Source organism: Oncorhynchus gorbuscha, unplaced genomic scaffold (genome assembly GCF_021184085.1).
Source record: "Oncorhynchus gorbuscha isolate QuinsamMale2020 ecotype Even-year unplaced genomic scaffold, OgorEven_v1.0 Un_scaffold_2620, whole genome shotgun sequence".
Lineage (NCBI taxonomy): Eukaryota > Metazoa > Chordata > Actinopteri > Salmoniformes > Salmonidae > Oncorhynchus > Oncorhynchus gorbuscha.
In genome coordinates, this window is record NW_025745122.1 from 33636 (window position 1) to 55591 (window position 21956).

The following is a 21956-nucleotide window of genomic DNA, read 5'->3' on the forward strand; positions in this document are numbered from 1 at the left end:
CAAGGCATAACAAGTAAAGGGAAAGCACATCAGGAGAGGAATCGGTTTCTGCTACATCAGCACACAACCTAGGCCCTAACCCCCCCACCCCCACGTTCCCAGACAACGCCTTCATGGCAACACATTCAATACGTTGTATAACATCCATTATACATAAAAGCAACCTCATCATCAACTTATTTTACAAATTGCACTGTCTCCAACCCTTCCCCCTGTACAAAGGCTACACTCTGGACATTAGGTAACAAGAACTCGAAATAGAACACAAACTCCATAAGACCAAAAACCAAGGACTGCAAGAGGGCTCAAACTTAACTGGGGAAAACACTGAACTCATGACTGAATGAAAAACAAAAACAGCCCCACCCCAAAACACACCAAACAAAAAAGAGGGGGGAGGGGTGAGAACGAGATGTAGAAGTCACCAACTTGAACAGAAAAAGGCTAAAAAAAGACAAAACTATAAAAAGAAAAACAGAACAGAGAATAGAAGAGGAGAGACAGAAAACAGAGAAGGTTAAAGTGTGGGAGAGGAGGAAGGATCCAAGTGAAAGGCTTTGAAACTCATGAACAGGGGTCAAAGTCTTTTGGTAAAGGTTGTAGTCGTGGAGTTGGGACACATACCCCTGCACTCCAACATCTGTCAGCAGGCCAGGGTTGTGCGCTCAGCTCACTCCAGGTCAAGATTCTAAACGACTTCCTTGTTTGGTGACCGCACCTATCCAATTTCAGCGGCCCCTCCTCGTCCCACGTCACTGGTCCCAGGCAGAGAGAGAAGGGTGCGCTGTGCTGGTGCAGGGTCAACTCCACTTTCACCCTCTCCCCTGCATGGCCTCATGGGAGTTGAAGGGGCATTACTGTCACTGACCAGATCCTGGTGCCCGCAAGCAACACTGGGCATCTCCTCCTACACAAGTGTGGTTCGCCAGCTCGCATTCATCAAGAATGTTCATCACCAAGGGGGAAAAAAGACTAAAAGGAACAAAATTAAAATACAGATACTTTGTTTTCGGTTGGCTTTTTCTTTCCGTCCTCCTGGTCTGTCTGGCATCGCAAACTCACAGTGACGTCAATCTTTTTTTATTTTATGTGTTTGGGTCTCTATTCAATATTTTGATGTTGTTAAGACTAGCTTGCAGGGGCCTGGTTTATTATGTCTCCAAAAATCCAGAACCGGTGATGGTTCACTGTCCAAACTACTCTCCATAGGCCCGGAACATTCTCTCACACACAATACACAAAAACACACCTGTGTGTGTACAGTATGTGTTTGGCTTAACATAGTGCGAGACCCATTGACGTAGATCTCTCCCTCACACCATGGTCTGTGGTGTGGTTTAGCTGGCTGCGGTGTTGGATTTCCACAGTACTTACATATATTACATTTAGATTTAAAAAACTAGAATTGTTACATGCAACATTTGGCATCTTCTCAAGTCCCCACGTGTAAGTCTCAATTGGTGTCCTTTTTAGAAAAATATTTGCTTTTCTCTTCTTTTTTTGAACAATGAAGCTTCTGATTGTAACAGAGAGAGGGGAAGGGGGAGGTATTGAGCTGTGTGTGTGTGTGCACGTGAATGTGCAAGTGTGTGTTGTCATTTGGCAGTAAACTATTAGGTGAGTCATAGAGACCCTTTAAAAAGTGTCATCATTTTGCTGGATAAACTCAGCATACCCTCTAGCAGGCCTGCACTAAGTTGTAGCTACTTTGAGACTAGAGAAGAAGAACTACTACCCACTGTATTTACAATATATTTGTGTGTGTGTGTGTGTGTGTGTGTGTGTGTGTGTGTGTGTGTGTGTGTGTGGGGGGGCTGTTTAATTGCTGTCGAAGACACCAGGACTCTGTTAAATTGTTAAATTGTTAAAATAAACCCCTTTCCACTGGCACTTAAAATCAGGGTCAAAATAGAGATGTTCGAATGGAATTCGAACCAGCACAGCCCAGTTTCACACCTGGTGCTAGCGCGTTTAGAATTCAGGCTGGTAACGCAGTAAATAAAAATAAAATCACCGCTGGATGGTGACAACGTTGAGCAGCTAATCTAGGTGTGTGCGCTGCTAGTTAGCACATGGACAAGCAGTACTGCAGTAGTCAGACATGACACGAATTGCCACCACAGCTGGATCCATAAATGTTTGCATTCCACAATAAACTTTTATGACAACAGTCAGCCCTAAAATGCTAGCTACCATTATTAGCTAGCAAATCAAGAGTTAAAACAAGCTACTGTAGCTAGCAGGAATTTTAGCTGGCCAGTTCGTATTGAAAGCTAGCTAGCTACACCATATCATCTGTTGTAAAAATATATAAATAAATAAAACACTCAAACCTGCCGTCTGGTTTGCATGATTAGTTAGCTAGCCAATAGCGACGCTAACCGTTTAGCGAGTTAGCAAGCTAAATGCATGGTTCTGAGTATGGCTAGCACTGACAGGAGTATGGGTTAAAGTTAATTACAGCATAGTGAGGGTGAATTTAAATTCTTCAACATCTTGCCAGTTAGCAACATTAGCGAAGCCAGCTGCAGTCATATATTGAATACCTAGCAACATGACATCATTTATTCTTTGGAGGCAGTGGAAACAATTTCAGCCAGCCACCAAGGCCAGCCCAACCTGGGTTGACTTAAAAGTGCCAATGGAAACGGATCTTTAGTATAAAAATAAAAAGTTTGGTTGGGAGTGGGCAGTCTGGAACCAGAGGCTAACAAAGTGCTACTCACGTTGAAGTGCAGTTATGTCTAGAGGTAGCTTGACAGTCGTTGAAAGATTCTGAGGGCATTTCTACCAAACCAATTTTCCCATAGTAGCTCTAGCCATGTTTCTGGTTATCCTCCCAACACCCACATTGGATGTGAGTTTCTTATCCAAACCCATCTTCCTGATCCTTTAGTAAAAGGTCATAGTAGTCCATAGGGAACCTCGTATCAAGTGTGCCCTACCTTCATGTAGTCCATACAGTGTATTAGGAGCCTAATCTGTAAACAGCAGTGGTTCTATTATGTAATCCTCCCTGCAATGCTGGATGGTCTTTAGAACATGGGCCTGGGGACAGCAGGGAATGTACTGATGTTCATCTGTGGTGATGTGTGTGTGTTTATTTGTGTGTTTGACAAAGGCCGTTGTGAGTGGGTTTGGTAATGTCATTGGGAAGGTTCTTCCCAGACCCTGTGGTGTTTGGGCTCTCTCCCTCTCTCTGCAGCTCCAATCAGGGAGGCACACCAGCATGTATACCTTGAGGCCGGATCGGAGCAGGCCGAGCCAGGTTGGGTGGAGGGGCAGAAGTTGGGCTGAGGGGGGGGTGGGGGCGCGGTCTTCACATCATAGCAGGATACAGCAGCGACAGAATCTCTGGCGACTCCCCCCAACCGAGGGGGGTGGGGTGACGGGGGCGAAATACGCGTGCACTTTGATGTTAGGTAGATGGGTCTGGAGAGAAAGAGATTAAAAAAAAGATGAGTGTTGGTGTAAGGGTATATACAAACGCATCTAAGAAATGTTCATTCATTTACTGTAATCTGTGTGTCTGTGCACTACGCATAAGCAGCAATGTACAATGTAGCACCAGTGCCTACCCTTAGTCTCTTAATGCCTGCGCGGGTGATCTGCTGGCAGTCGTAGAGCTCGATGCGGTCCAGGCTGTGGCAGGTCTTCAGGTGCTCCAGCGAGGCGTCCGTGATCAGGGGGCAGTTGTCCAGCTCGATCACCTCCAGCCGGTCGTGGGCACAGGGCCCGCTTCCCAGATGTCTGATGCCATCGTCAGTAATCAGCTCACAGTGAGACAGGCTCTGAGAGAGAGACCATAACAACGACCAGGGAACAGTTAAGAACAGCAATACTACGGTCACCGAACACATTGGGTTTCTTTTGTTATTAACACCAACGAGACTGTGGATTATCTAAGAAACAAGTTCTTCCGACATGTATTTCATAGAATTTAAATTGAACAAAGCATGTTTGAGACCAGCTCCTAGGTTAGAAGCCATTAGCTAGTGCTCACCAGAACTTGCAGACGAGGGCAGTGGATGGACAACTGGATAAGTGTGCCGTCCGTGATCTGGGGAGAGACATAAACAAACGTATCCTTCTGGTGGATGGTGCTACAAGGTATGTCAGTGTGTGTGGGAACGTGCGTGTTGCGCAGGCTAGCTCACCTGCACACACTCTTCCAGGTCCATTTTTTCCAGCTCATGACAATTCTGCCAGAAAAAAAAGAAAGAAAAAAACGTAATACAACACATGTACACTAGCATTCAAATGTTTGGGGTCACTTAGAAATGTTCTTGTTTTTGAAAGAAAAGCAAACATTTTTTGTCCATTAAAATAACATCAAATTGATCAGAAATGCAGTGTAGACATTGTTAATGTTGTAAATGACTATTGTAGCTGGAAACAGCAGATTTTTTTTAATGGAATATCTACATAGGCGTACAGAGGCCCATTATCAGCAACCATCACTCCTGCGTTCCAATGACACGTTGTGTTAGCTAATCCAAGTTTATCATTTTAAAAGGCTAATTGATCATTATTAAACCCTTTTGCAATTATGTTAGCAGAGCTGAAAACTGTTGTACTGATTAAAGAAGCAATAAAACTGGCCTTCTTTAGAATGGTTAAGTATCTGGAGCATCATCATTTGTGGGTTCGATTACAGGTTCAAAATGGCCAGAAACAAAGAACTTTCTTCTGAAACTCGTCAGTCTATTCTTGTTCTGAGAAATGATGGCTATTCTATGCGAGCAATTGCCAAGAAACTGAATATCTCATACAACGCTGTGTACTATTCCCTTCACAGAACAGCGCAAACTGGCTCTAACCAGAATAGAAAGAGGAGTGGGAGGCCCCAGTGCACAAATGAACAAGAGGACTAGTACATTCGAGTGTCTAGTTGAGAACGCCTCACAAGTCCTCAACTGGCAGCTTCATTAAAAGTACCCGCAAAACACCAGTCTCAACGTCAACAGTGAAGAGGCGACTCCGGGATGCCAAGTCTCTTGGCAATTTCTCGCATGGAATAGCCTTCATTTCTCAGAACAGGGATAGACGGATGAGTTTCAGAAGTAAGTTCTTAGTTTCTGGCCATTTTGAACCTGTAATCAAACCCACAAATGCTCCAGATACTCAACTAGTCTATAGAAGGCCAGTTTTATTGCTTCTTTAAATCAGTACAACAGTTTTTAATACACTGCATTTCTGATCAATTTGATGTTATTTTAAAATGGACCAAAAAATGCTTTGCTTTTCTCAAAAACAAGGACATTTCTAAGTGACCCCAAACTTTTGAACGGTAGTGTATGTCAGAGATGTGTGTGTGTGATCTGCGTCAGTTTCCACACTCACCCTTGCTAGTGTAGTGAAGCCCACATCTGTGAGCTGAGAGCAGCGAGCCACCTCTAATATTCTGAAAGGAGACAGGACATCCTGTTATGATCAGGGGAACTGCTATGTATTGACGTGTCTGAGGAAATACAAGGTGGGTTAACTTGGGCACTAACCAGAAAGGGGAGCGGGGTGTATTTGAGTCTTAATGTATGAAGGGTTGTATGGAGTTTCTGGTGGTATTTGGAGTGAACAGTGGTTAAAAGCAGGGATGGGTGGCGTGGGCACCTGAGACCAGTGTGGAGGGGTTGGAGCAGGGGTCAGGGGTGAGGTGGACTAGGAGCAGAGGGAGTACCAACCTGAGGCGCGGGCAGTTCAGTCCCAAGGCGTGGAGGATGGCGTCTGTGATGTTGGCACAACCTGAGACACACAGCGACTGCAGATGGTGACTGCCCCGGCATATAGTAATGAGACCTTCGTCTGTGATCTGCTGCTCAGAGGGAAACAGGCACGGGTCACTAGCAGAACTTCCACAGCATCAAACAGCTATAACACCATTATCAAAATGAACATAATATTACCATAACTGATGCCGTAGGCTATGAATATCCATCTCAGAACAGTGAATGAGAATCATATGTTTTTTGTGATATATTTTCATCTCGTTTCCCTCTGTAGTTCTGATCTTACAAGATTGCAGAAAGTTGCGAGGGGGAGCCACACAGAGAAAGCACAGGTGTAAAAAGAGAGAGGACAGAGGATGAAAAAGAGGCAAAAGAAGAGGGAGCTGCTGAAAGATGGGAGACATTGAAAAGGAGATAAGGAAGGAAAGAGGGAGGGAGAGAGAGACATTTGGGGTGTAGACGTAACAGGAAGGGAATTTGGAGACACAGATAAAGAGGATGCCAGAGAAACAAATGTGTTGTCTGGGTGCATTTCACACGCTATTCATTATGTAGGTTACATGGCAGGGCGGGCCTCAGTCCATACTAGTCCCTCTACTGCAGGGCAGAATGCAGACTGACTGCGCAGCCTTGTACACAAGAAACACCCCTCAGTCCGCAAATTGTTTTTAAAAAACAGCAGAGGCAGAACATGACTCATTTACCTTCTATATGGATGGCCACAACAGCTAAAAAGAGATTCATAATTTCTCAATGACAAGCCTATTCAGGAGTTACAAGCCCCCAACCCACCACAACAAAGCATTCAGCCTCAAACATGATGGGTGCTGAAATATCAAGCGAGACACTCGCTTTATTTTGAAGCTGTGAGATCAGCAGGTTTTGCTGTTATGTGACCTAAACACTGAAAGAGGTGCTTGCTTACCGAACACGTCTGTAAGTTGAGAGTGACCAGCTCTGGACAGTGTGCACCAATGTGCTTCAGTGCTTCATCCTCCAACTAGTTAATAGGTGGAGATGGAAAGAAGCGAGAGAGAGAGAGAGAGAGAGAGGTGTGTCCTTTTAAATCCCATTAGTAGTGCACCAAGGTAACCCCACCAATGAGCTAGCTAGCTAACCCCCTCCTGCAACTAAATGTCCTACCTGCTGTTTGGATCTACCATCCCCATCACGCTTGCAATACAAACATTAGCCCTGGTCTCATATCTAGACTAGCTAAGCCCCTCTCCCCTCAGTCAGCCATTCAGTCTACCTATATCTTAATGCCTCATCCTCCTGGCTACAATACTAATCATACGCGATCCATTTGTTCCTTTCACCTGCAAGGGATGAATAACTCTCACCTATCCAGTCCGTTCTTCTGTTCACGCACCTTGCTTAGACTGAGGTAGTGATCTTATGCTTTTTAATGGTCCCAACTCCAGCTGTCCCGTTTGTTGCCCTTTGCCCTGGCCCTACCTGTGTGCAGCCCTTGAGGAAAAGGCCTTTGAGTCCGGGACAGCATCGTACCAAGGCCTGGATGCCATCCTTAGTCACCTGGTCACACCACGAGATGTTAAGCTGCTCTAACAGAGGACAGCCCTCGCTGCAGGGGAAGAAAATGGGTCAGACCACGACACAGATATTAGATAAAAAGCCGGCAAAACAACAACAACTGTGTCCCATATTTATGCACATCCCCTGAATAACCGGATCACCCTACACTTGTACAACAGATGCAACCATCTGCTCCTGCTGAGGAGACTCCCCAGTGTGTGCGTGCGAGTATTCTTGGAGTCCTGGAAAAATCTTGCATCTCAAAAAAAGTCGCAGGATATTTTGAATGGCTTATATTAGTCCTAGAGTCAACAAACTGTCACGAAGAGGGATGACTACAATCAAATCACCAAAAGGTGAGTGACAAGGTTTTTCCAGGAATGCTGACAGTATGAGTGGGAGAAAGAGAGACCCCTCACCTGAGTGCTTTGAGTGACAGGTTGGTGATTGAGGTACAGGAGGCGAGGTCCAAGTGCTTGAGCTTGGGACAGAACTTACTTAGGCTATTACATGTGCTGCATGCGAGAGAAAGAGGCAAGAGGCTTACATGTATAATAATGTAACACTTTAGCACTTTTAACACTTTAACACATTAGCAAAATAGAATTATACTAGACAACAAAAAACCCAAGGCATAAATGTCTGCAAATACCTGTCAGTTATCTTGGTGCAGCCATTCAAACTAAGCAGCTCAATATTCCTGCAGTTCTGGGAGAAGGTTCTGTTGAAAAACAAACAGGAACAGACATATTTGCACTGGAGTGTGTGTACTTGCCCTCCAGCTCCCACATAAATCTCCTCCCCTCACCCTCCTCAGTGCCAAGAGTGCCCAGTCTAGGCCCGATTCCCAGTCAGTCCTCACCTCAGAGCGCTGTCCCCCACCCCCAGACAGCCCCGCAGACTCAACTTCCTCAGGAATCCCCCACATCGTTTCGAGATGTTCTCCACCACTCGCCCCTGCAACACACAGACACAAACACCTATCATAATCTGAGGAGGAGTCTGTTTTATCATCTTCACTTTCACATACATGCAAAAACACATGTGGCAGGAGCATAGGGTAGAGGCTACCTGTTTAGGCTAAACTCAACCATCTTTGTAAACACTGACTGCTTGACTTGAACCCCTTTCGCAGTACCTGTTGAGTGTCTGTCTTACTATTGCTGGCAGACATGATTATACTTGACCTGGCGTTGTTGATTATGGCAATGTACTAAACTTGTCACGTGTGAATACATCAGTCTTACCCTTCAAATGCCTTTAAATGGTCATCTGTGGTCATCCATACAGTGACAAGGTCAATAGATTGACATGCAGTACATGGCATTGATTGTGGTGAATGCACAACATCAATAGTAGTCTAATCAAACTTTCCTTTGGTAGACAATCAACTGCTAAGGTCCTGAATTCAAATCTTACATAATCACGGTATGTGGGTTTAAAGTCAATGTTGTTTGTGTTTATAATGTCACAGACATGAATGTCCACTTTGTTTCCATAAAAGATGGCAAGACAGACAAAGAAAAGAATAAATGGCAGGTGAGGAGGAGATGGAGAGGATGAGAGAGAAGAGGTGAGGAGGAGATGGAGAGGATATGAGAGAGAGATCTGAGGAAAAAGAAGGTTTATGCGAGACTTCCTGACCTCAATATCTCTCTGAAAGTCGAAAAGGTCAATCCTCTGCCAATTACTGCCGTCCAGGGCGAGCACATTCCACGACTGAGGGAGAAAGGGGCACAAGGTCAACTTCACTGGTTTCACTATTCTGTCCAACACACAATTACACACACACTTACACTGAACCAAATACACACTTCAGAAACAAACTCACCCGTGAGACCTGGGCACAGCGACAGAGTGTCACCACATCCAGAAAGGAGAAGATTCTGGAACACAGACAGGGATGGTTCAGAACCCTTGGTACCCAGAATCAGAACCAGAGCCCTCTATGTATACAAGGCTCTACCCAGAATCCCTGTTTGACCCTATAATTACACTAAGAACTCTGCTATGTATGCCACTTTATGTTTGATGAGCATATGACACTTATGATTGTGTGTGTGAATTTATGTTAACTCTACTATGGTTATCGTGTTTGAAGGCTAGATAAATGTTCACTTTTGCAGAGAGAGATTGTGTGGTGGGGCATTACACACACACACACACACACAAAATGTTTAAAAAAACTCTTTCCATGACAGACTGACCATGTGAATCCAGGTGAAAGATATGATCCCTCATTTGTCACTCGTTAAATCCACTTCAAATCAGTGAAGATGAGGAGACAGGTCAAAGAATGATTTTTAAGCCTTGAGACAATTGAGAATGTGTGCCATTCAGAGGGTGTATGGGCAAGACAAAAAAGGTGCCTTTGAACAGAGTATGACAGTAGTTGCCAGGAGCACCGGTTTGTGTCGAGAACTGCAACGCAACAGTTTGTGTATCAACAATGGTCCACCACCCAAAGGACATCCAGCCAACTTGACAACTGTAAGAAGCACCGGTGTCAACATGGGCCAGCGCCGCTGTGGAACGCTTTCGGCACCTTGTAGAGTCCGTGCCCCGACGAATTGAGGCTGTTCTGAGGGAAAAAAGGTGGGTGCAACTAAATATTAGGAAGGTGTTCCTAATGTTTGGTATACTCAGTGTGTACGTACATACAATACCAGTCAAAAGTTTGGACACACCAACTCATTCAAGATTTCTTCTTTATTTTTGACTATTTTCCACATTGTAGAATAGTGAAGACATCAAAACTATGAAATAACACATCATGTAATAACCAACAAATTTGTACTTTAGATTATTCAAAGTATCCACCCTTTGCCTTCACAGCGTTGCACACTCTTGGCATTCTCTCAACCAGCTTCACCTGGAATGCTTTTCCAACAGTCTTGAAGGAGTTCCCACATATGCTGAGCACTTGTTGGCCGTTTTTCCTTTACTCTGCGGTCCAACTCATCCCAAACCATCTCAATTGGGTTGAGGTCAGGTGATTGTGGAGGCCAGGTCATCTGATGCAGCACTACATCACTCTCCTTCTTGATCAAATAGCCCTTACACAGCCTGGGTTGTGTTGGGTCATTGTCCTGTTGAAAAATAAATTAAAATGATAGTCCCACTAAGCGCAAACCAGATGGGATGGCGTATCACTGCAGAATGCTGTGGTAGCCATGCTGGTTAAGTGTGCCTTGAATTCTAAATAAATCACTGGAAGTGTCACCAGCAAAGCACCCACACACCTCCTCCTCTATGCTTCACGGTGGGAACCACACATGCAGAGAGCATCCATTCACCTACTCTGCGTCTCACAAAGACACAGCGGCTGGAACCAAAATCGCAAATTTGGACCGATTTCCATTGGTCTAATGTCCTTTGCTTGTGTTTCTTTGTCCAAGCAAGTCTCTTCTTCTTATTGGTGTCCTGTAGTAGTGATTTCTTTGCAGCAATTCAACCATGAAGGCCTGATTCATGCAGTCTCTTCTAAACAGTTGATGTTGAGATGGGTCTGTTACTTGAACTCTGAAGCATTTATTTGGGCTGTAATTTCTGATGCTGGTAACTCTAATGAACATATCCTCTGCAGCAGGAGGTAACTCTGGGTCTTCCTTTCCTGTGGCGGTCCTCATGAGAGAGTCTCGTCATAGAGCTTGATGGTTTTTGCAACTGCACATAAAGATACTTAAAGTTCTTGAAATGTTCCGTTTTGACTGACCATGTCTTAAAATAATGATGGACTGTCGTTTCTCTTTGCTTATTTGAGCTGTTCTTGCCATAATATGGACTTGGTCTTTTACCAAACAGGGCCATCTTCTGTATACCACCCCTACCTTGTCACAACTCAACTGATTGGCTCGAACGCATTAAGAAGGAAAGAAATTCCACGAATTAACAAGGCACACCTGTTCATTGAAATGCATTCCAGGTGACTCCCTCATGAAGCTGGTTGAGAGAATGCCAAGAGTGTGCAAAGTTGTCAAGGCAAAGGGTGGTTACTTTAAAAAGAAACTCAAATAGAAAATATATTTGGATTTGTTTGACACTTTTTTGGATACTACATGATTCCATATGTGTTATTTCATAGTTTTGATGTCTTCACTATTATTCTACAATGTAGAAAATAGTAAAAAGAAAAACCCTGGAATGAGTAGGTATGTCCAAACTTTTGACTGGTACGGTACGTACGTACGTACGTATGTATGTAGGTAGTGTACCAGTGCCTTCATAAAGTATTCATACCCCTTGACTTTTTCCACATTGTTGTGTTTCAGTCAGAATTCAACATTTATTACATTCTCATTTACACAAGTATTCACACCCCTAAGTCAATAGAATAACCTTTTACAGCAATTGCAGCTGTGAATCTTCAGGTCTTGCCATAGATTTTCAAGTAGATTTAAGTCACTGTCTTTTTGGTAAGCAACACCAGCGTAGATTTGGCCTTGTGTTTTAGGTTATTGTCCTGCAGAAAGGTGAATTCATCTAGGATTTTGCCTGTGCTTAACTCTATTCTGTCACGCCTTGGTCTTAGTATTTTGTATTTTCTTTAATTATTTGTTCAGGCCAGGGTGTGACATGGGTTATTGTGTTGTCGTATTGGTTTTTTTGTAGGCATTGGGATTGTGGCTGATTAGGGGTGTGTCTAGCATAGGCTTGGCTGCCTGAGGCGGTTCTCAATCAGAGTCAGGTGATTCTCGTTGTCTCTGATTGGGAACCATATTTAGGTAGCCTGGGTTTCACTGTGTATTTTGTGGGTGATTGTTCCTGTCTCTGTGTTAGTTATTCACCAGACAGTCTGTATAGGTTTTCACGTTCCGTTTGTTGTTTTGTATTTCTATAGTTATTTAATGTATCGTCGAAGTTTCATTAAAAAACATGAGTAACTACCACGCTGCATTTTGGTCCGACTCTCCTTCAGACGAACGCCGTTATACATTCATTAATTTTTTATCCTGAAAAACTCCCCAGACCTTAATGATTACAAGCATACCCATAACATGATGTAGCCACCACTATGCTTGAAAATATGTAGAGTGGTACTCAGTAATGTACTGGCCGCAAAAATAACACTTTGTATTCCGGACAAAAAGTGAATTGCTTTGCCACAGTTTTTGCATTATTACTTTAATGCCTTGTTGCAAACAGGATGTATGTTTTTACATTTTTGTATTCTGTACAGGCTTCCTTTTCACTATAAAATTAAGTTAGTATTGTAGAGTAACTACAATGCTGTTGATCCATCCGCAGTTCCCCTATCACAGCCATTAAACTCTAACTGTTTTAAAATCACCACCGGCCACATGGTGAAATTCCTGAGCAGTTTCCTTCCTCTCTGGCAACTGAGTTGGGAAGGTCGCCTGTATCTTTGTAGTGACCGGATGGATTGAAACAACATCTATCCAATTAATAACTTCACCATTCTCAAAGGGATATTCAATGCCTGCTTTTTAAAATTCTTTACCCATCTACCAATAGGTAGCCTTCTTTGCGAGTCATTGGAAAACCTCTCTGGTAATTTGTGGTTGAATTTGTGTTTGAAATTCACTGCTTGACTAAGGGACCTTACAGATAATTGTATGTGTGGGATAGAGATGAGGTCGTCATTCAAAAATCATGTTAACTATTATTGCACACAGATTGAGTCCATGCAAAGCATGTCACTCGTTAAGACATTTTTACTCCTGAACTTAATTAGGCTTCCCATAACAAAGGGGTTGAATACTTAGTCAAGACATTTCAGCTTTTAATTTTTATTAATTTGTAAACATTTCAGAAAACAATTCCACTTTGACATTATTAGGTATTGTGTGTAGGCCAGTGACAAAAAACATCTATATATTATCCATTTTTAAATTCAAGTTGTAACACAAAATGTGGAAGGAGTCAAAGAGTGTGAATACTGCCTATGCCCTTCAACAATAGATATGCATGTGTGATGGATTCATATGTAACACATTGCACTCTGCAGCCCAGTGTGATGTAGGGTGAGTATAATGTTGCAATTGATCTCGGCAAGCCTGCCCCTAACCCAAAAGCCCTAGTAAATCAGAGCTCAGTCTGTGGCCCCTGCACCTTCAGCACACCCCCAACCGTCAGCACCTCTATCCCAGACCGTTCTGCTAGTGAGACCCAGGCTTGAGTTATGGCCTCCATTTTCTGTTTGCTCGGGGGCTTTTTACTTTTTCTTCTTTGCTTAATCGATTTGAATGTTTTATAGCCCAGACCATCTGTGTTTAATTAGTTTTAGCATTTGGGGGGAGGGGAAATTGGGGCAAGTGGGATGGGGCACATGAGGGTTAGTGGCAGATGGCAGTTGGTCGGTGATGTTGACCAAACCACTACAGCCCTGGTATAGTGACCCTTCGTTTCTAAGGTGGCTCATGGCTCAAGTGTCACGATGTAACCTCGTTAATTGTCCGTGGCTGCGTTGTGTGGAGCAGGTGGATCAGAGTGTAAATGGCTGTGTTTTGGGCAGGTTAAGATGTTTGATGGTGTTGAGCATGTGGCGTGCCATATTCTGTGTGTACACACGGCCCAGTCATTGGAAAGCCCTTGCTCACCGTAGCAACAGCTCCTTGGGCAGCTTCTTATTGATGACGGCCTCGTCGCTGTTTGAGAACATCTGTGAGGAAGAGATGAAGAAGAGCGTGTTAACTTCCTCTGGCTTCCGTCGCTCACAGCAGGACTGGCCTAGACTTCCTCTATTCTCTCTGGCCCCGCCCCAAGGAAAGCTCCAGCATATAACCAATGATGAACGATCACTGTCATCAGTAGAGATAGGTTCAACGTCAAAGCGTGACGGGAGAAAGGGGGTGATACAGTGAGTGCGATGAAGAGAGATTGAGGGGAAGGGAGACATTTGCTGTCTCCTAATCAAACAGTGGCTACAGAAGGTGTTTTAACACACCCACAAACAGATAATTAGGATCCATGAGATATTCAGTCCCTTGATATACTGAAAGGTGATGTCATCGAAAACAGTATCCTACTCGAGTTTGCAAACTTAAATAAAGACCCCTGCCAACTAATATCAACATGTTTCATTTTGTATAACTTTTTTTTGCCTTGTGTAAGTTTAAGAAACATTGCCTTGAAATTCCTTTACCAAAAACCCACATATCTTTAAGTAACAAGTAAAGGTAGACCTATCAATAAGTTACTTTTACTGATATACGTTTTGTTAATTTATTAAGTGATTAAACCCCCCCCCAAAAAAATAAATAATAATTGGTAAGTGATTTTCTACAATTGAATTGGCTACAATGGTAAACTATACTCCAATGTTCTGTCCTTTACTGAGCTCTACTGTGCTGTACTATACTTTGAATGTCCAAGCTTGTGAAACATAGACGTCTATGATTGGTTTTGATTTGGTCCAACCAAATGTGGTCTTGTTTGGGGGCAGAGCTCATTAAAATAATAACCAGTGTGTAGAATAATACCCAAATATGCAGAGGAGGTTATTACATATTTATACCTTTGTGTACCTATTTAGGATACAGAACAATGAAGAGAATGATATTCATATCCATAACTATGCATTTCTGTGTAGTACAGATCAGGGACCCATGATGAAGTTCTGTTACCGCAATTCCGTTACCGGGTGTAAATCCACTTCACTTGCTGTAGTTTAATAATCAAAAGAGATTTTTCAGTCAATGTGTCAGGTCATAGCTGACATTCCATTCTGCCTGCAGACATCGTTGAATCTTAATTCGGAGCAGATGTTTATAGTTTCTGGAAAATGTTGACACAGAGATTTTACCGAAATTCTGTCACCAAACTTTGCATCTGCACAGTTCTTCCAGTAAATGTGTTATTGTAAATTGTTTTCAAAAGTAGTCCTTGTGCATAAACTTGTATGTTTGTTAAACTTTGAAATCAATGGTTTTTGTTGGGTATACATTTTAAGTGAAAAATCTGAATCAACACAATTCTGTTACCGTGGAACTGCCCTTATGGTTTGAGCATGTTACTATTACAAGTACCTTTTATTGAATGGTTACAGCCTTATTCTAAAATGGATTACATTGCAGGTTTTTGGAGCAGGTTTTCATAAAGGATCTCTGTACTTCGCGTCGCTCATCTTTCCCTCAATCCTGACTAGTCTCACAGTCCCTGCCTTTGAAAAACATCCCCAAAGTATGATGCTGCCACCACCTTGCTTCACCATAGGGATGGTGCCAGGTTTTCTCCAGACGTGACACTTGGCATTCAGGCCAAAGAGGTCAATCTTGGTTTCATCAGACCAGATAATCTTGTTCCTTGTGGTCAGAGTCCTTTAGGTCCCTTTTGGCAAACTCCTTGCGGGCTGTTATGTGCCTTTTACTGAGGAGTGGCTTACGTCTGGCCACTCCACCATAAAGGCCTGATTGGTGGAGTGCTGCAGAGATGGTTGTCCTTCTGGAAGGTTCTCCCATCTCCACAGACAAACAACTCCGGAGCTCTGTCAGAGTGACCATCGGGTTCTTGGTCACGTCCCTGACCAATGCCCTTCTCCCCGGATTGCCCAGTTTGGCCGGGCAGCCAGCCCTAGGAAGAGTCTTGGTGGTTCCAAACTTCTTTCATTTAAAAATGATGGAGGCCACTGTGTTCTTGTGGACCTTCAATGCTGCAGAAATGCTTTGGTACCCTTCCCCAGATCTGTGCCTTGACACAATCCTGTCTCGGAGCTCTACGACCAATTTCTTCTAACTCATGGCTTGGTTTATGCTCTGACATGCACTGTCAACTATGGGACCTTATATAGACAGGTGTGTTGCCTTTTCAAATCATGTCCAATCAATTGAATTTACCACAGGTGGACTCCAATCAAGTTATAGAAACATCTCAAGGATGATCAATGGAAAGAAGATGCACCTGAGCTCAATTTTGAGTCTCATAGCAAAGGGTCTGAATACTTGTGTAAATAAGGTTTCTGTAAAAAAACAAATATATATATACATTTGCAAAAATTTCTAAAATCATGTTTTCACTTTGTCATTATGGGGTATTGTGTGTAGGTTGAGATATATATATATATATATATATATATATATATATATATATATTTGTTTTCATCCATTTTAGAATAAGGCTGTAACGTAACAAATTGGAAAATGTGGATGGGTCTGAACACTTTCCGAATTCACTGTATATCAAATGGTTTGAAATAAGACTAAATCATGTTTGAATCTCCAATCATACTCATACTATTTGGGACTTTTTAAATAACTTGGATCCTTTCCCAGCATGATAGGTTTAAAGTTAAATGTACAAATTGTTCACTTTCCTCTACTATTTGAATATGAAATCATATCAAGAATATATCTGGATATGAATGACTTTCTAGAATTATATTATTATAACATTTTTGGCTCTGGTCTATGAAAAACTGTTTGAAATGCTCAAGACTTACGGGACGGGATATATGTGTTGCCTTGCCGTGGTTACAGTACATGAGCTGAACTCACTGACTGATTCACACTAAGAATTGCTGGAGACAACACACCTCATCCCTTTGGAAACGAAATATGCACAAAGAAAGATAGTTTTTCTATCTAACTGTAGGGTTTCAATCAACAACACTAGGCCACTTGACAATAGGCAATATGTTGATGCATTAAAAAAACAGGGGCGTGACGAAGAATAGGCCTTCCTATAAATGCAACACAATTTCAATTCTCCTCTCCAAACCGTTAAAGTCCATTGTTATTGGCTAGTAAACTACAGCCAGCTCACGTATCTGCCGCAGATGTCAGCTTGTCATGCCAGAAGGTACGGCCTGAATCTTCTGAGTCGTCAGCTGTTGCACTGTTAAAAATAAATAAAACCACACAAATCCCACGCCGCCTAGATGAGGATTAAACAACAGAGTGCTCAGGGTAGACAGACCAATGTCACGGCGTGAACATACACGGGTGGCATTTGTTAATGAGACTGTATTTATCCAAAGCCATATTTCACATTTGGTGCATTCTTTATCGCTGCGTATAAAGCGACGAAAACTTTGCCACAACGTTGAATAACGATCGCTTGCATAAAAAACACGAGGCTTCTGTCAACGTAAACATCTATAGGGAAATCATAGCCTGTATGATTTTAAAAACAGATATATTATTGTATTTGCTGTTGATATTCGGAGTGCGGTGGTGGACTAGCCGAGTCGTGGCCGAGCGAATGGCCCATCTGTAGCAGAATCAACCCGCAGCGGCCATGAGTCTACACAACAGAACCATAGCTGATCAAAGACAACATTCCAATTCTCCAACTCTGTGAAATAACTCAGTCACACAGTAGGATGAAGTAGGCCCGAATATTATCACATTCTATGTTTATAAAACGATGGGGAATATAGGGCTTCGTATCAGTGTGAGTGTGAAGCCTAAAAATCTGTATTTGTGCCATTGTCTTTGTTTTGACGGCACAAAGAGAAAGCTCGGATAGGATCCACAATTTTTTTAAATCAGCCCGGAAACCTATGAATGCTTTATAAACACAAAATATGAAACTATAACCTCATTTAATAATTGTACATTCTGGTAGGCTATTGAAGAAATCAAGATATTGTCGATACTTGAAAACAACATGTTTGCCCTAATCCAAACATTGACTGCGGAAGCTGCATCGGTGCGCAACCATGGACGCAGTTTAACAAACACCATAACACCAATCAAAAATAATTGTTATCTAGCAATCTCCTATATTATAAACTCACCTCAAACCGGCTCCGCGAAACACCATTAACCTCCTTCCCCATCTCGGACGGTGGTTTACCCGACTCGATCAGGGGGATAAGTAATTCGGTGTTAAAAGTGCAGTAATGTGTAGATATCGGTGCTCGTCTTGCAAACCCCAGTCCAAAGCTACCATGCTACCGTTGTTTCGGCAGCTGCGACGGCGAATTTCATATTTTTTTCGGTTTGTAACACAATTGCATTAGCCTACCTCTCGACAACTGCCCCAGCCAACAACCCGAACTCTTATATCTCCGCTCACTAGTTCGCCCTCCCCTCCACCGTTCCCTCTTTATATGTGAACACTGCTTTTAGCATTATCCTTCTTTATTATGGACACAAATCATTACATTTGGTAATAACCCTGGACGAAGTATAGCCTACATGCATTTTTCATCAGGGCAATATTCTGCCATTATTTAGAATTCTATAGATTTAGGCCTAGCCTATTTCTCCCTTTAGCCTAAGCCCTGCCTACATCAATGGGCTATGGGATATCAAAACATCAACCTTAAATAACTGTGATATAAAGGAGGACTCTATGCAAGAGCACTTTATTGGTAGTCCTACTGTATGTGCTATTGTGCTGTCCAGTTGTCATTGGAGCCATGTGAGGCCTAGTTTTGGACAGGAGCATAACCTACCTGCGATTTGTTTTGTACCGTTTTTTGTGTGTTGTCTTTCATGCAGGATAAAGGGCTAAATTAGTTTGCATAAATAATGATTACATACATAATATCATCGCCTTGTGCATATACCTACTTTGTGTGTATACACATAAATGGTCATAATAATGTAGGCATATCTTTATTATAAAATAATGCACTGTGGTGTCCATTATTTTCCATTATAAAACATATATATATATATATATTTATATATATATATAACTTCAATAGCCATTGACAAAACAATGGACAACATTCTGAAACTGCCAATCCGATGATCGAATGGATACATTTTAACTTTGTTGTTGCTGTTTGGGGAAAGAGCACTTCCGCTTTGGACTGCTTCCAGCTCGCAATAAACCAATGAAGACACATATACGTGACTTGTCATCCGATGTCATTATAGCGGGAAAGGTGCATGTAAACACAGAGTAGAAATCCATACTGAGCCATTGCATTTTAAATCAAGTTGTAGTTCTTTCTGGATTCATATTGTCGACGCACACAGTATAAAGAAAAGTATTACACATAATGTCTTTATAACGGAAGAAATGTACTTTGGCTATAATTTCCAACGTCGCATGCACATACGTCTAGCTGCTAAGACGTCATATATCCGGGACATGTGCCGCGTTCAAAACAACTGGGAACTCGGAAATCTCCGACTTCCGACTAGTGCGTTCAAAACAACTGGGAAATCGGAAGAAAATTAGCTCTTACTGGGAAAAACATCGATTTTAACAATCATCCAACTCGTGCCTCTTTCTAGAGCTCTGACTTTCCAACCGGAAGAAAAAAAATGTCATGATTTGCCTTCATATCTTTCAGAGTTCCAAGTGGTTTTGAACACAGCAATGGACAAGCGTAGTTGGTAGAGAAATGGCAGGCTGGTCTCATAGAATAGGCGTAATATAGTAAACTAAAAGCCGTTTGATATGGTTACAGAAAGTAAAAACGAAATTAGGGTGGTCAGTCAGGGTGGATATGACAAGAACATCTAGCAACCCAAAGTTTGCATGTTCAAATCTCATCACGGACAATTTTCGAAACTTTAACTACTTACTACTTTTTATTTATTTTTATTTATTTAATTTCACCTTTATTTAACCAGGTAGGCTAGTTGAGAACAACTTCTCATTTGCAACTGCGACCTGGCCAAGATAAAGCATAGCAATTCGACACATACAACAACACAGAGTTACACATGGAATAAACAACACATAGTCAATAATACAGTAGAACAAAAGAAAACAAAAAGTCTATATACAGTGAGTGCAAATGAGGTAAGATAAGGGAGTTAAAGGCAATAAATAGGCCATGGTGGTGAAGTAATTACAATATAGCAATTAAACACTGGAATGGTAGATGTGGAGAAGATGAATGTGCAAGTAGAGATACTGGGGTGCAAACGAGCAAGATAAATAAATAAATACTGTATGGGGATGAGGTACGTAGATAGATGGGCTGTTTACAGATGGGCTATGTACAGGTGCAGTGATCTGTGAGCTGCTCTGACAGCTGGTGCTTAAAGCTAGTGAGGGAGATATGAGTCTCCAGCTTCAGAGATTTTTGCAGTTCGTTCCAGTCATTGGCAGCAGCGAACTGGAAGGAAAGATGACCAAAGGATGAATTGGCTTTGGGGGTGACCAGTGACCTTCTGGAGCACGTGCTACGAGTGGGTGCTGCTATGGTGACCAGTGAGCTGAGATAAGGCGTGGCTTTACCTAGCAGAGACTTGTAGATAACCTGTACCCGGTGGGTTTGGCGACGAGTATGAAGCGAGGGCCAACCAACGAGAGCGTACAGGTCGCAATGGTGGGTAGTGTAGGGGCTTTGGTGACAAAACGGATGGCACTGTGATAGACTGCATCCAATTTGCTGAGTAGAGTGTTGGAGACTATTTTGTAAATGACATCGTCAAAGTTAAGGATCGGTAGGATAGTCAGTTTTACAAGGGTATGTTTGGCAGCATGAGTGAAGGATGCTTTGTTGTGATATAGGAAGCAAATTCTAGATGTAATTTTGGATTGGAGATGCTTAATGTGAGTCTGGAGGGAGAGTTTACAGTCTAACCAGACACCTAGGTATTTGTAGTTGCCCACGTATTCTAAGTCAGAGCCGTCCAGAGTATTGATGCTGGACAGGAGAGTAGGTGTGGGCAGTGATCGGTTGAATAGCATGCATTTAGTTTAAGTTTTTAGCTACTTTGCAACTACTTAGCATGTTAGCTAATGCAAAGGTCTAAAACCCAAAGGTTGCGTGTTCGAATCTCAAAACCGACAACTTTAGCATTTTAGCAACTTTGCAACTACTTACTACATTTGGGGCGGCAGGTAGCCTATTGGTTAGAACGTTGGGTCAGTAACCGAAAGGTTGCTAGATTGAATCCCCGAGCTGACAAGGTAAAAATCTGTCATTCTGCCTGAACAAGGCAGTAAACCCACTGTTCCTAGGCCGTCAATGTAAATAAGAATTTGTTCTTAACTGATGTGCCTAGTTAAATAAAGGTTCAATAAAAAAGAAAATGTTTTAACTACTTTGAAACTACTTAGCATGTTAGCTAACCCTTCCCCTAAACCGTTAACCTTAACCCCTAGCCTAGCTAACATTAGACACCTAGCTAACTGTAGCTCAGTTGGTAGAGCATGGCGCTTGTAACGCCAGGGTAGTGGGTTCGATTCCCGGGATCACCCATACGTAGAATGTATGCACACATGACTGTAAGTCGCTTTGGATAAAAGCGTCTGCTAAATGGCATATATTATTATTATATTACTAACATTAGCCATAACAAATTGGAATTCGTAACATATCATACGCATTGCAAAGTCGTAACATATTGGGAGAATTCTAATTTGTAACAAGTTATACGAATTATAATTCCTAACATATCATAGAAATGGATGATGGACATCCACAAATTAATAAATACCATACTAAATGTAACGTATCATACTAATTGTGTGTCCCGGACTTTGTTTACTATGTTACGTCTACCCTTGAGTCCAGTTTGGAAATGGAGGTATCTGTTAGATAATAGTCAATTTGGTTCCACATACATTTATGGATAATTTTTATAACACACGTCTCTGATGGTGAAGACCGGTCTACGATAACATTAGTGTTTGAAGAAATAAGTTAGTAGTAACGCCAATGTTAAATAAATACCATAAACTGTCTAATGTTGAGCACTGCGCTGATTTATTATGGAGCTAAATTAAATTATTATTGAATGTGCGAATACCTCATGGAAGCAATAGTTGGTCTCTGGTTGCCATTTGTGTGGTTGTTGGTTTTGACACAACTGAGTG

General features: G+C 42.2%; 1 protein-coding gene across 1 annotated transcript; it reads right to left on the minus strand.

Moving 5' to 3' along the window:
- Positions 1 to 2668: 2668 nt before the first annotated feature.
- Positions 2669 to 18409, minus strand: LOC124017510 (F-box/LRR-repeat protein 20-like). Its single transcript, XM_046332724.1, has 15 exons — positions 17959 to 18409; positions 13823 to 13884; positions 9094 to 9148; positions 8907 to 8981; positions 8125 to 8219; positions 7915 to 7983; positions 7682 to 7777; positions 7185 to 7311; positions 6652 to 6726; positions 5682 to 5812; positions 5344 to 5404; positions 4158 to 4202; positions 4004 to 4060; positions 3579 to 3791; positions 2669 to 3432 (listed from the first exon to the last, which is right to left on the minus strand). Exons 1-15 carry the CDS (start codon positions 17998 to 18000, stop codon positions 3325 to 3327), a joined length of 1311 nt encoding a protein of 436 aa, XP_046188680.1. The 5' UTR covers positions 18001 to 18409; the 3' UTR covers positions 2669 to 3324.
- Between the last annotated feature and the right edge of the window lie 3547 nt (positions 18410 to 21956).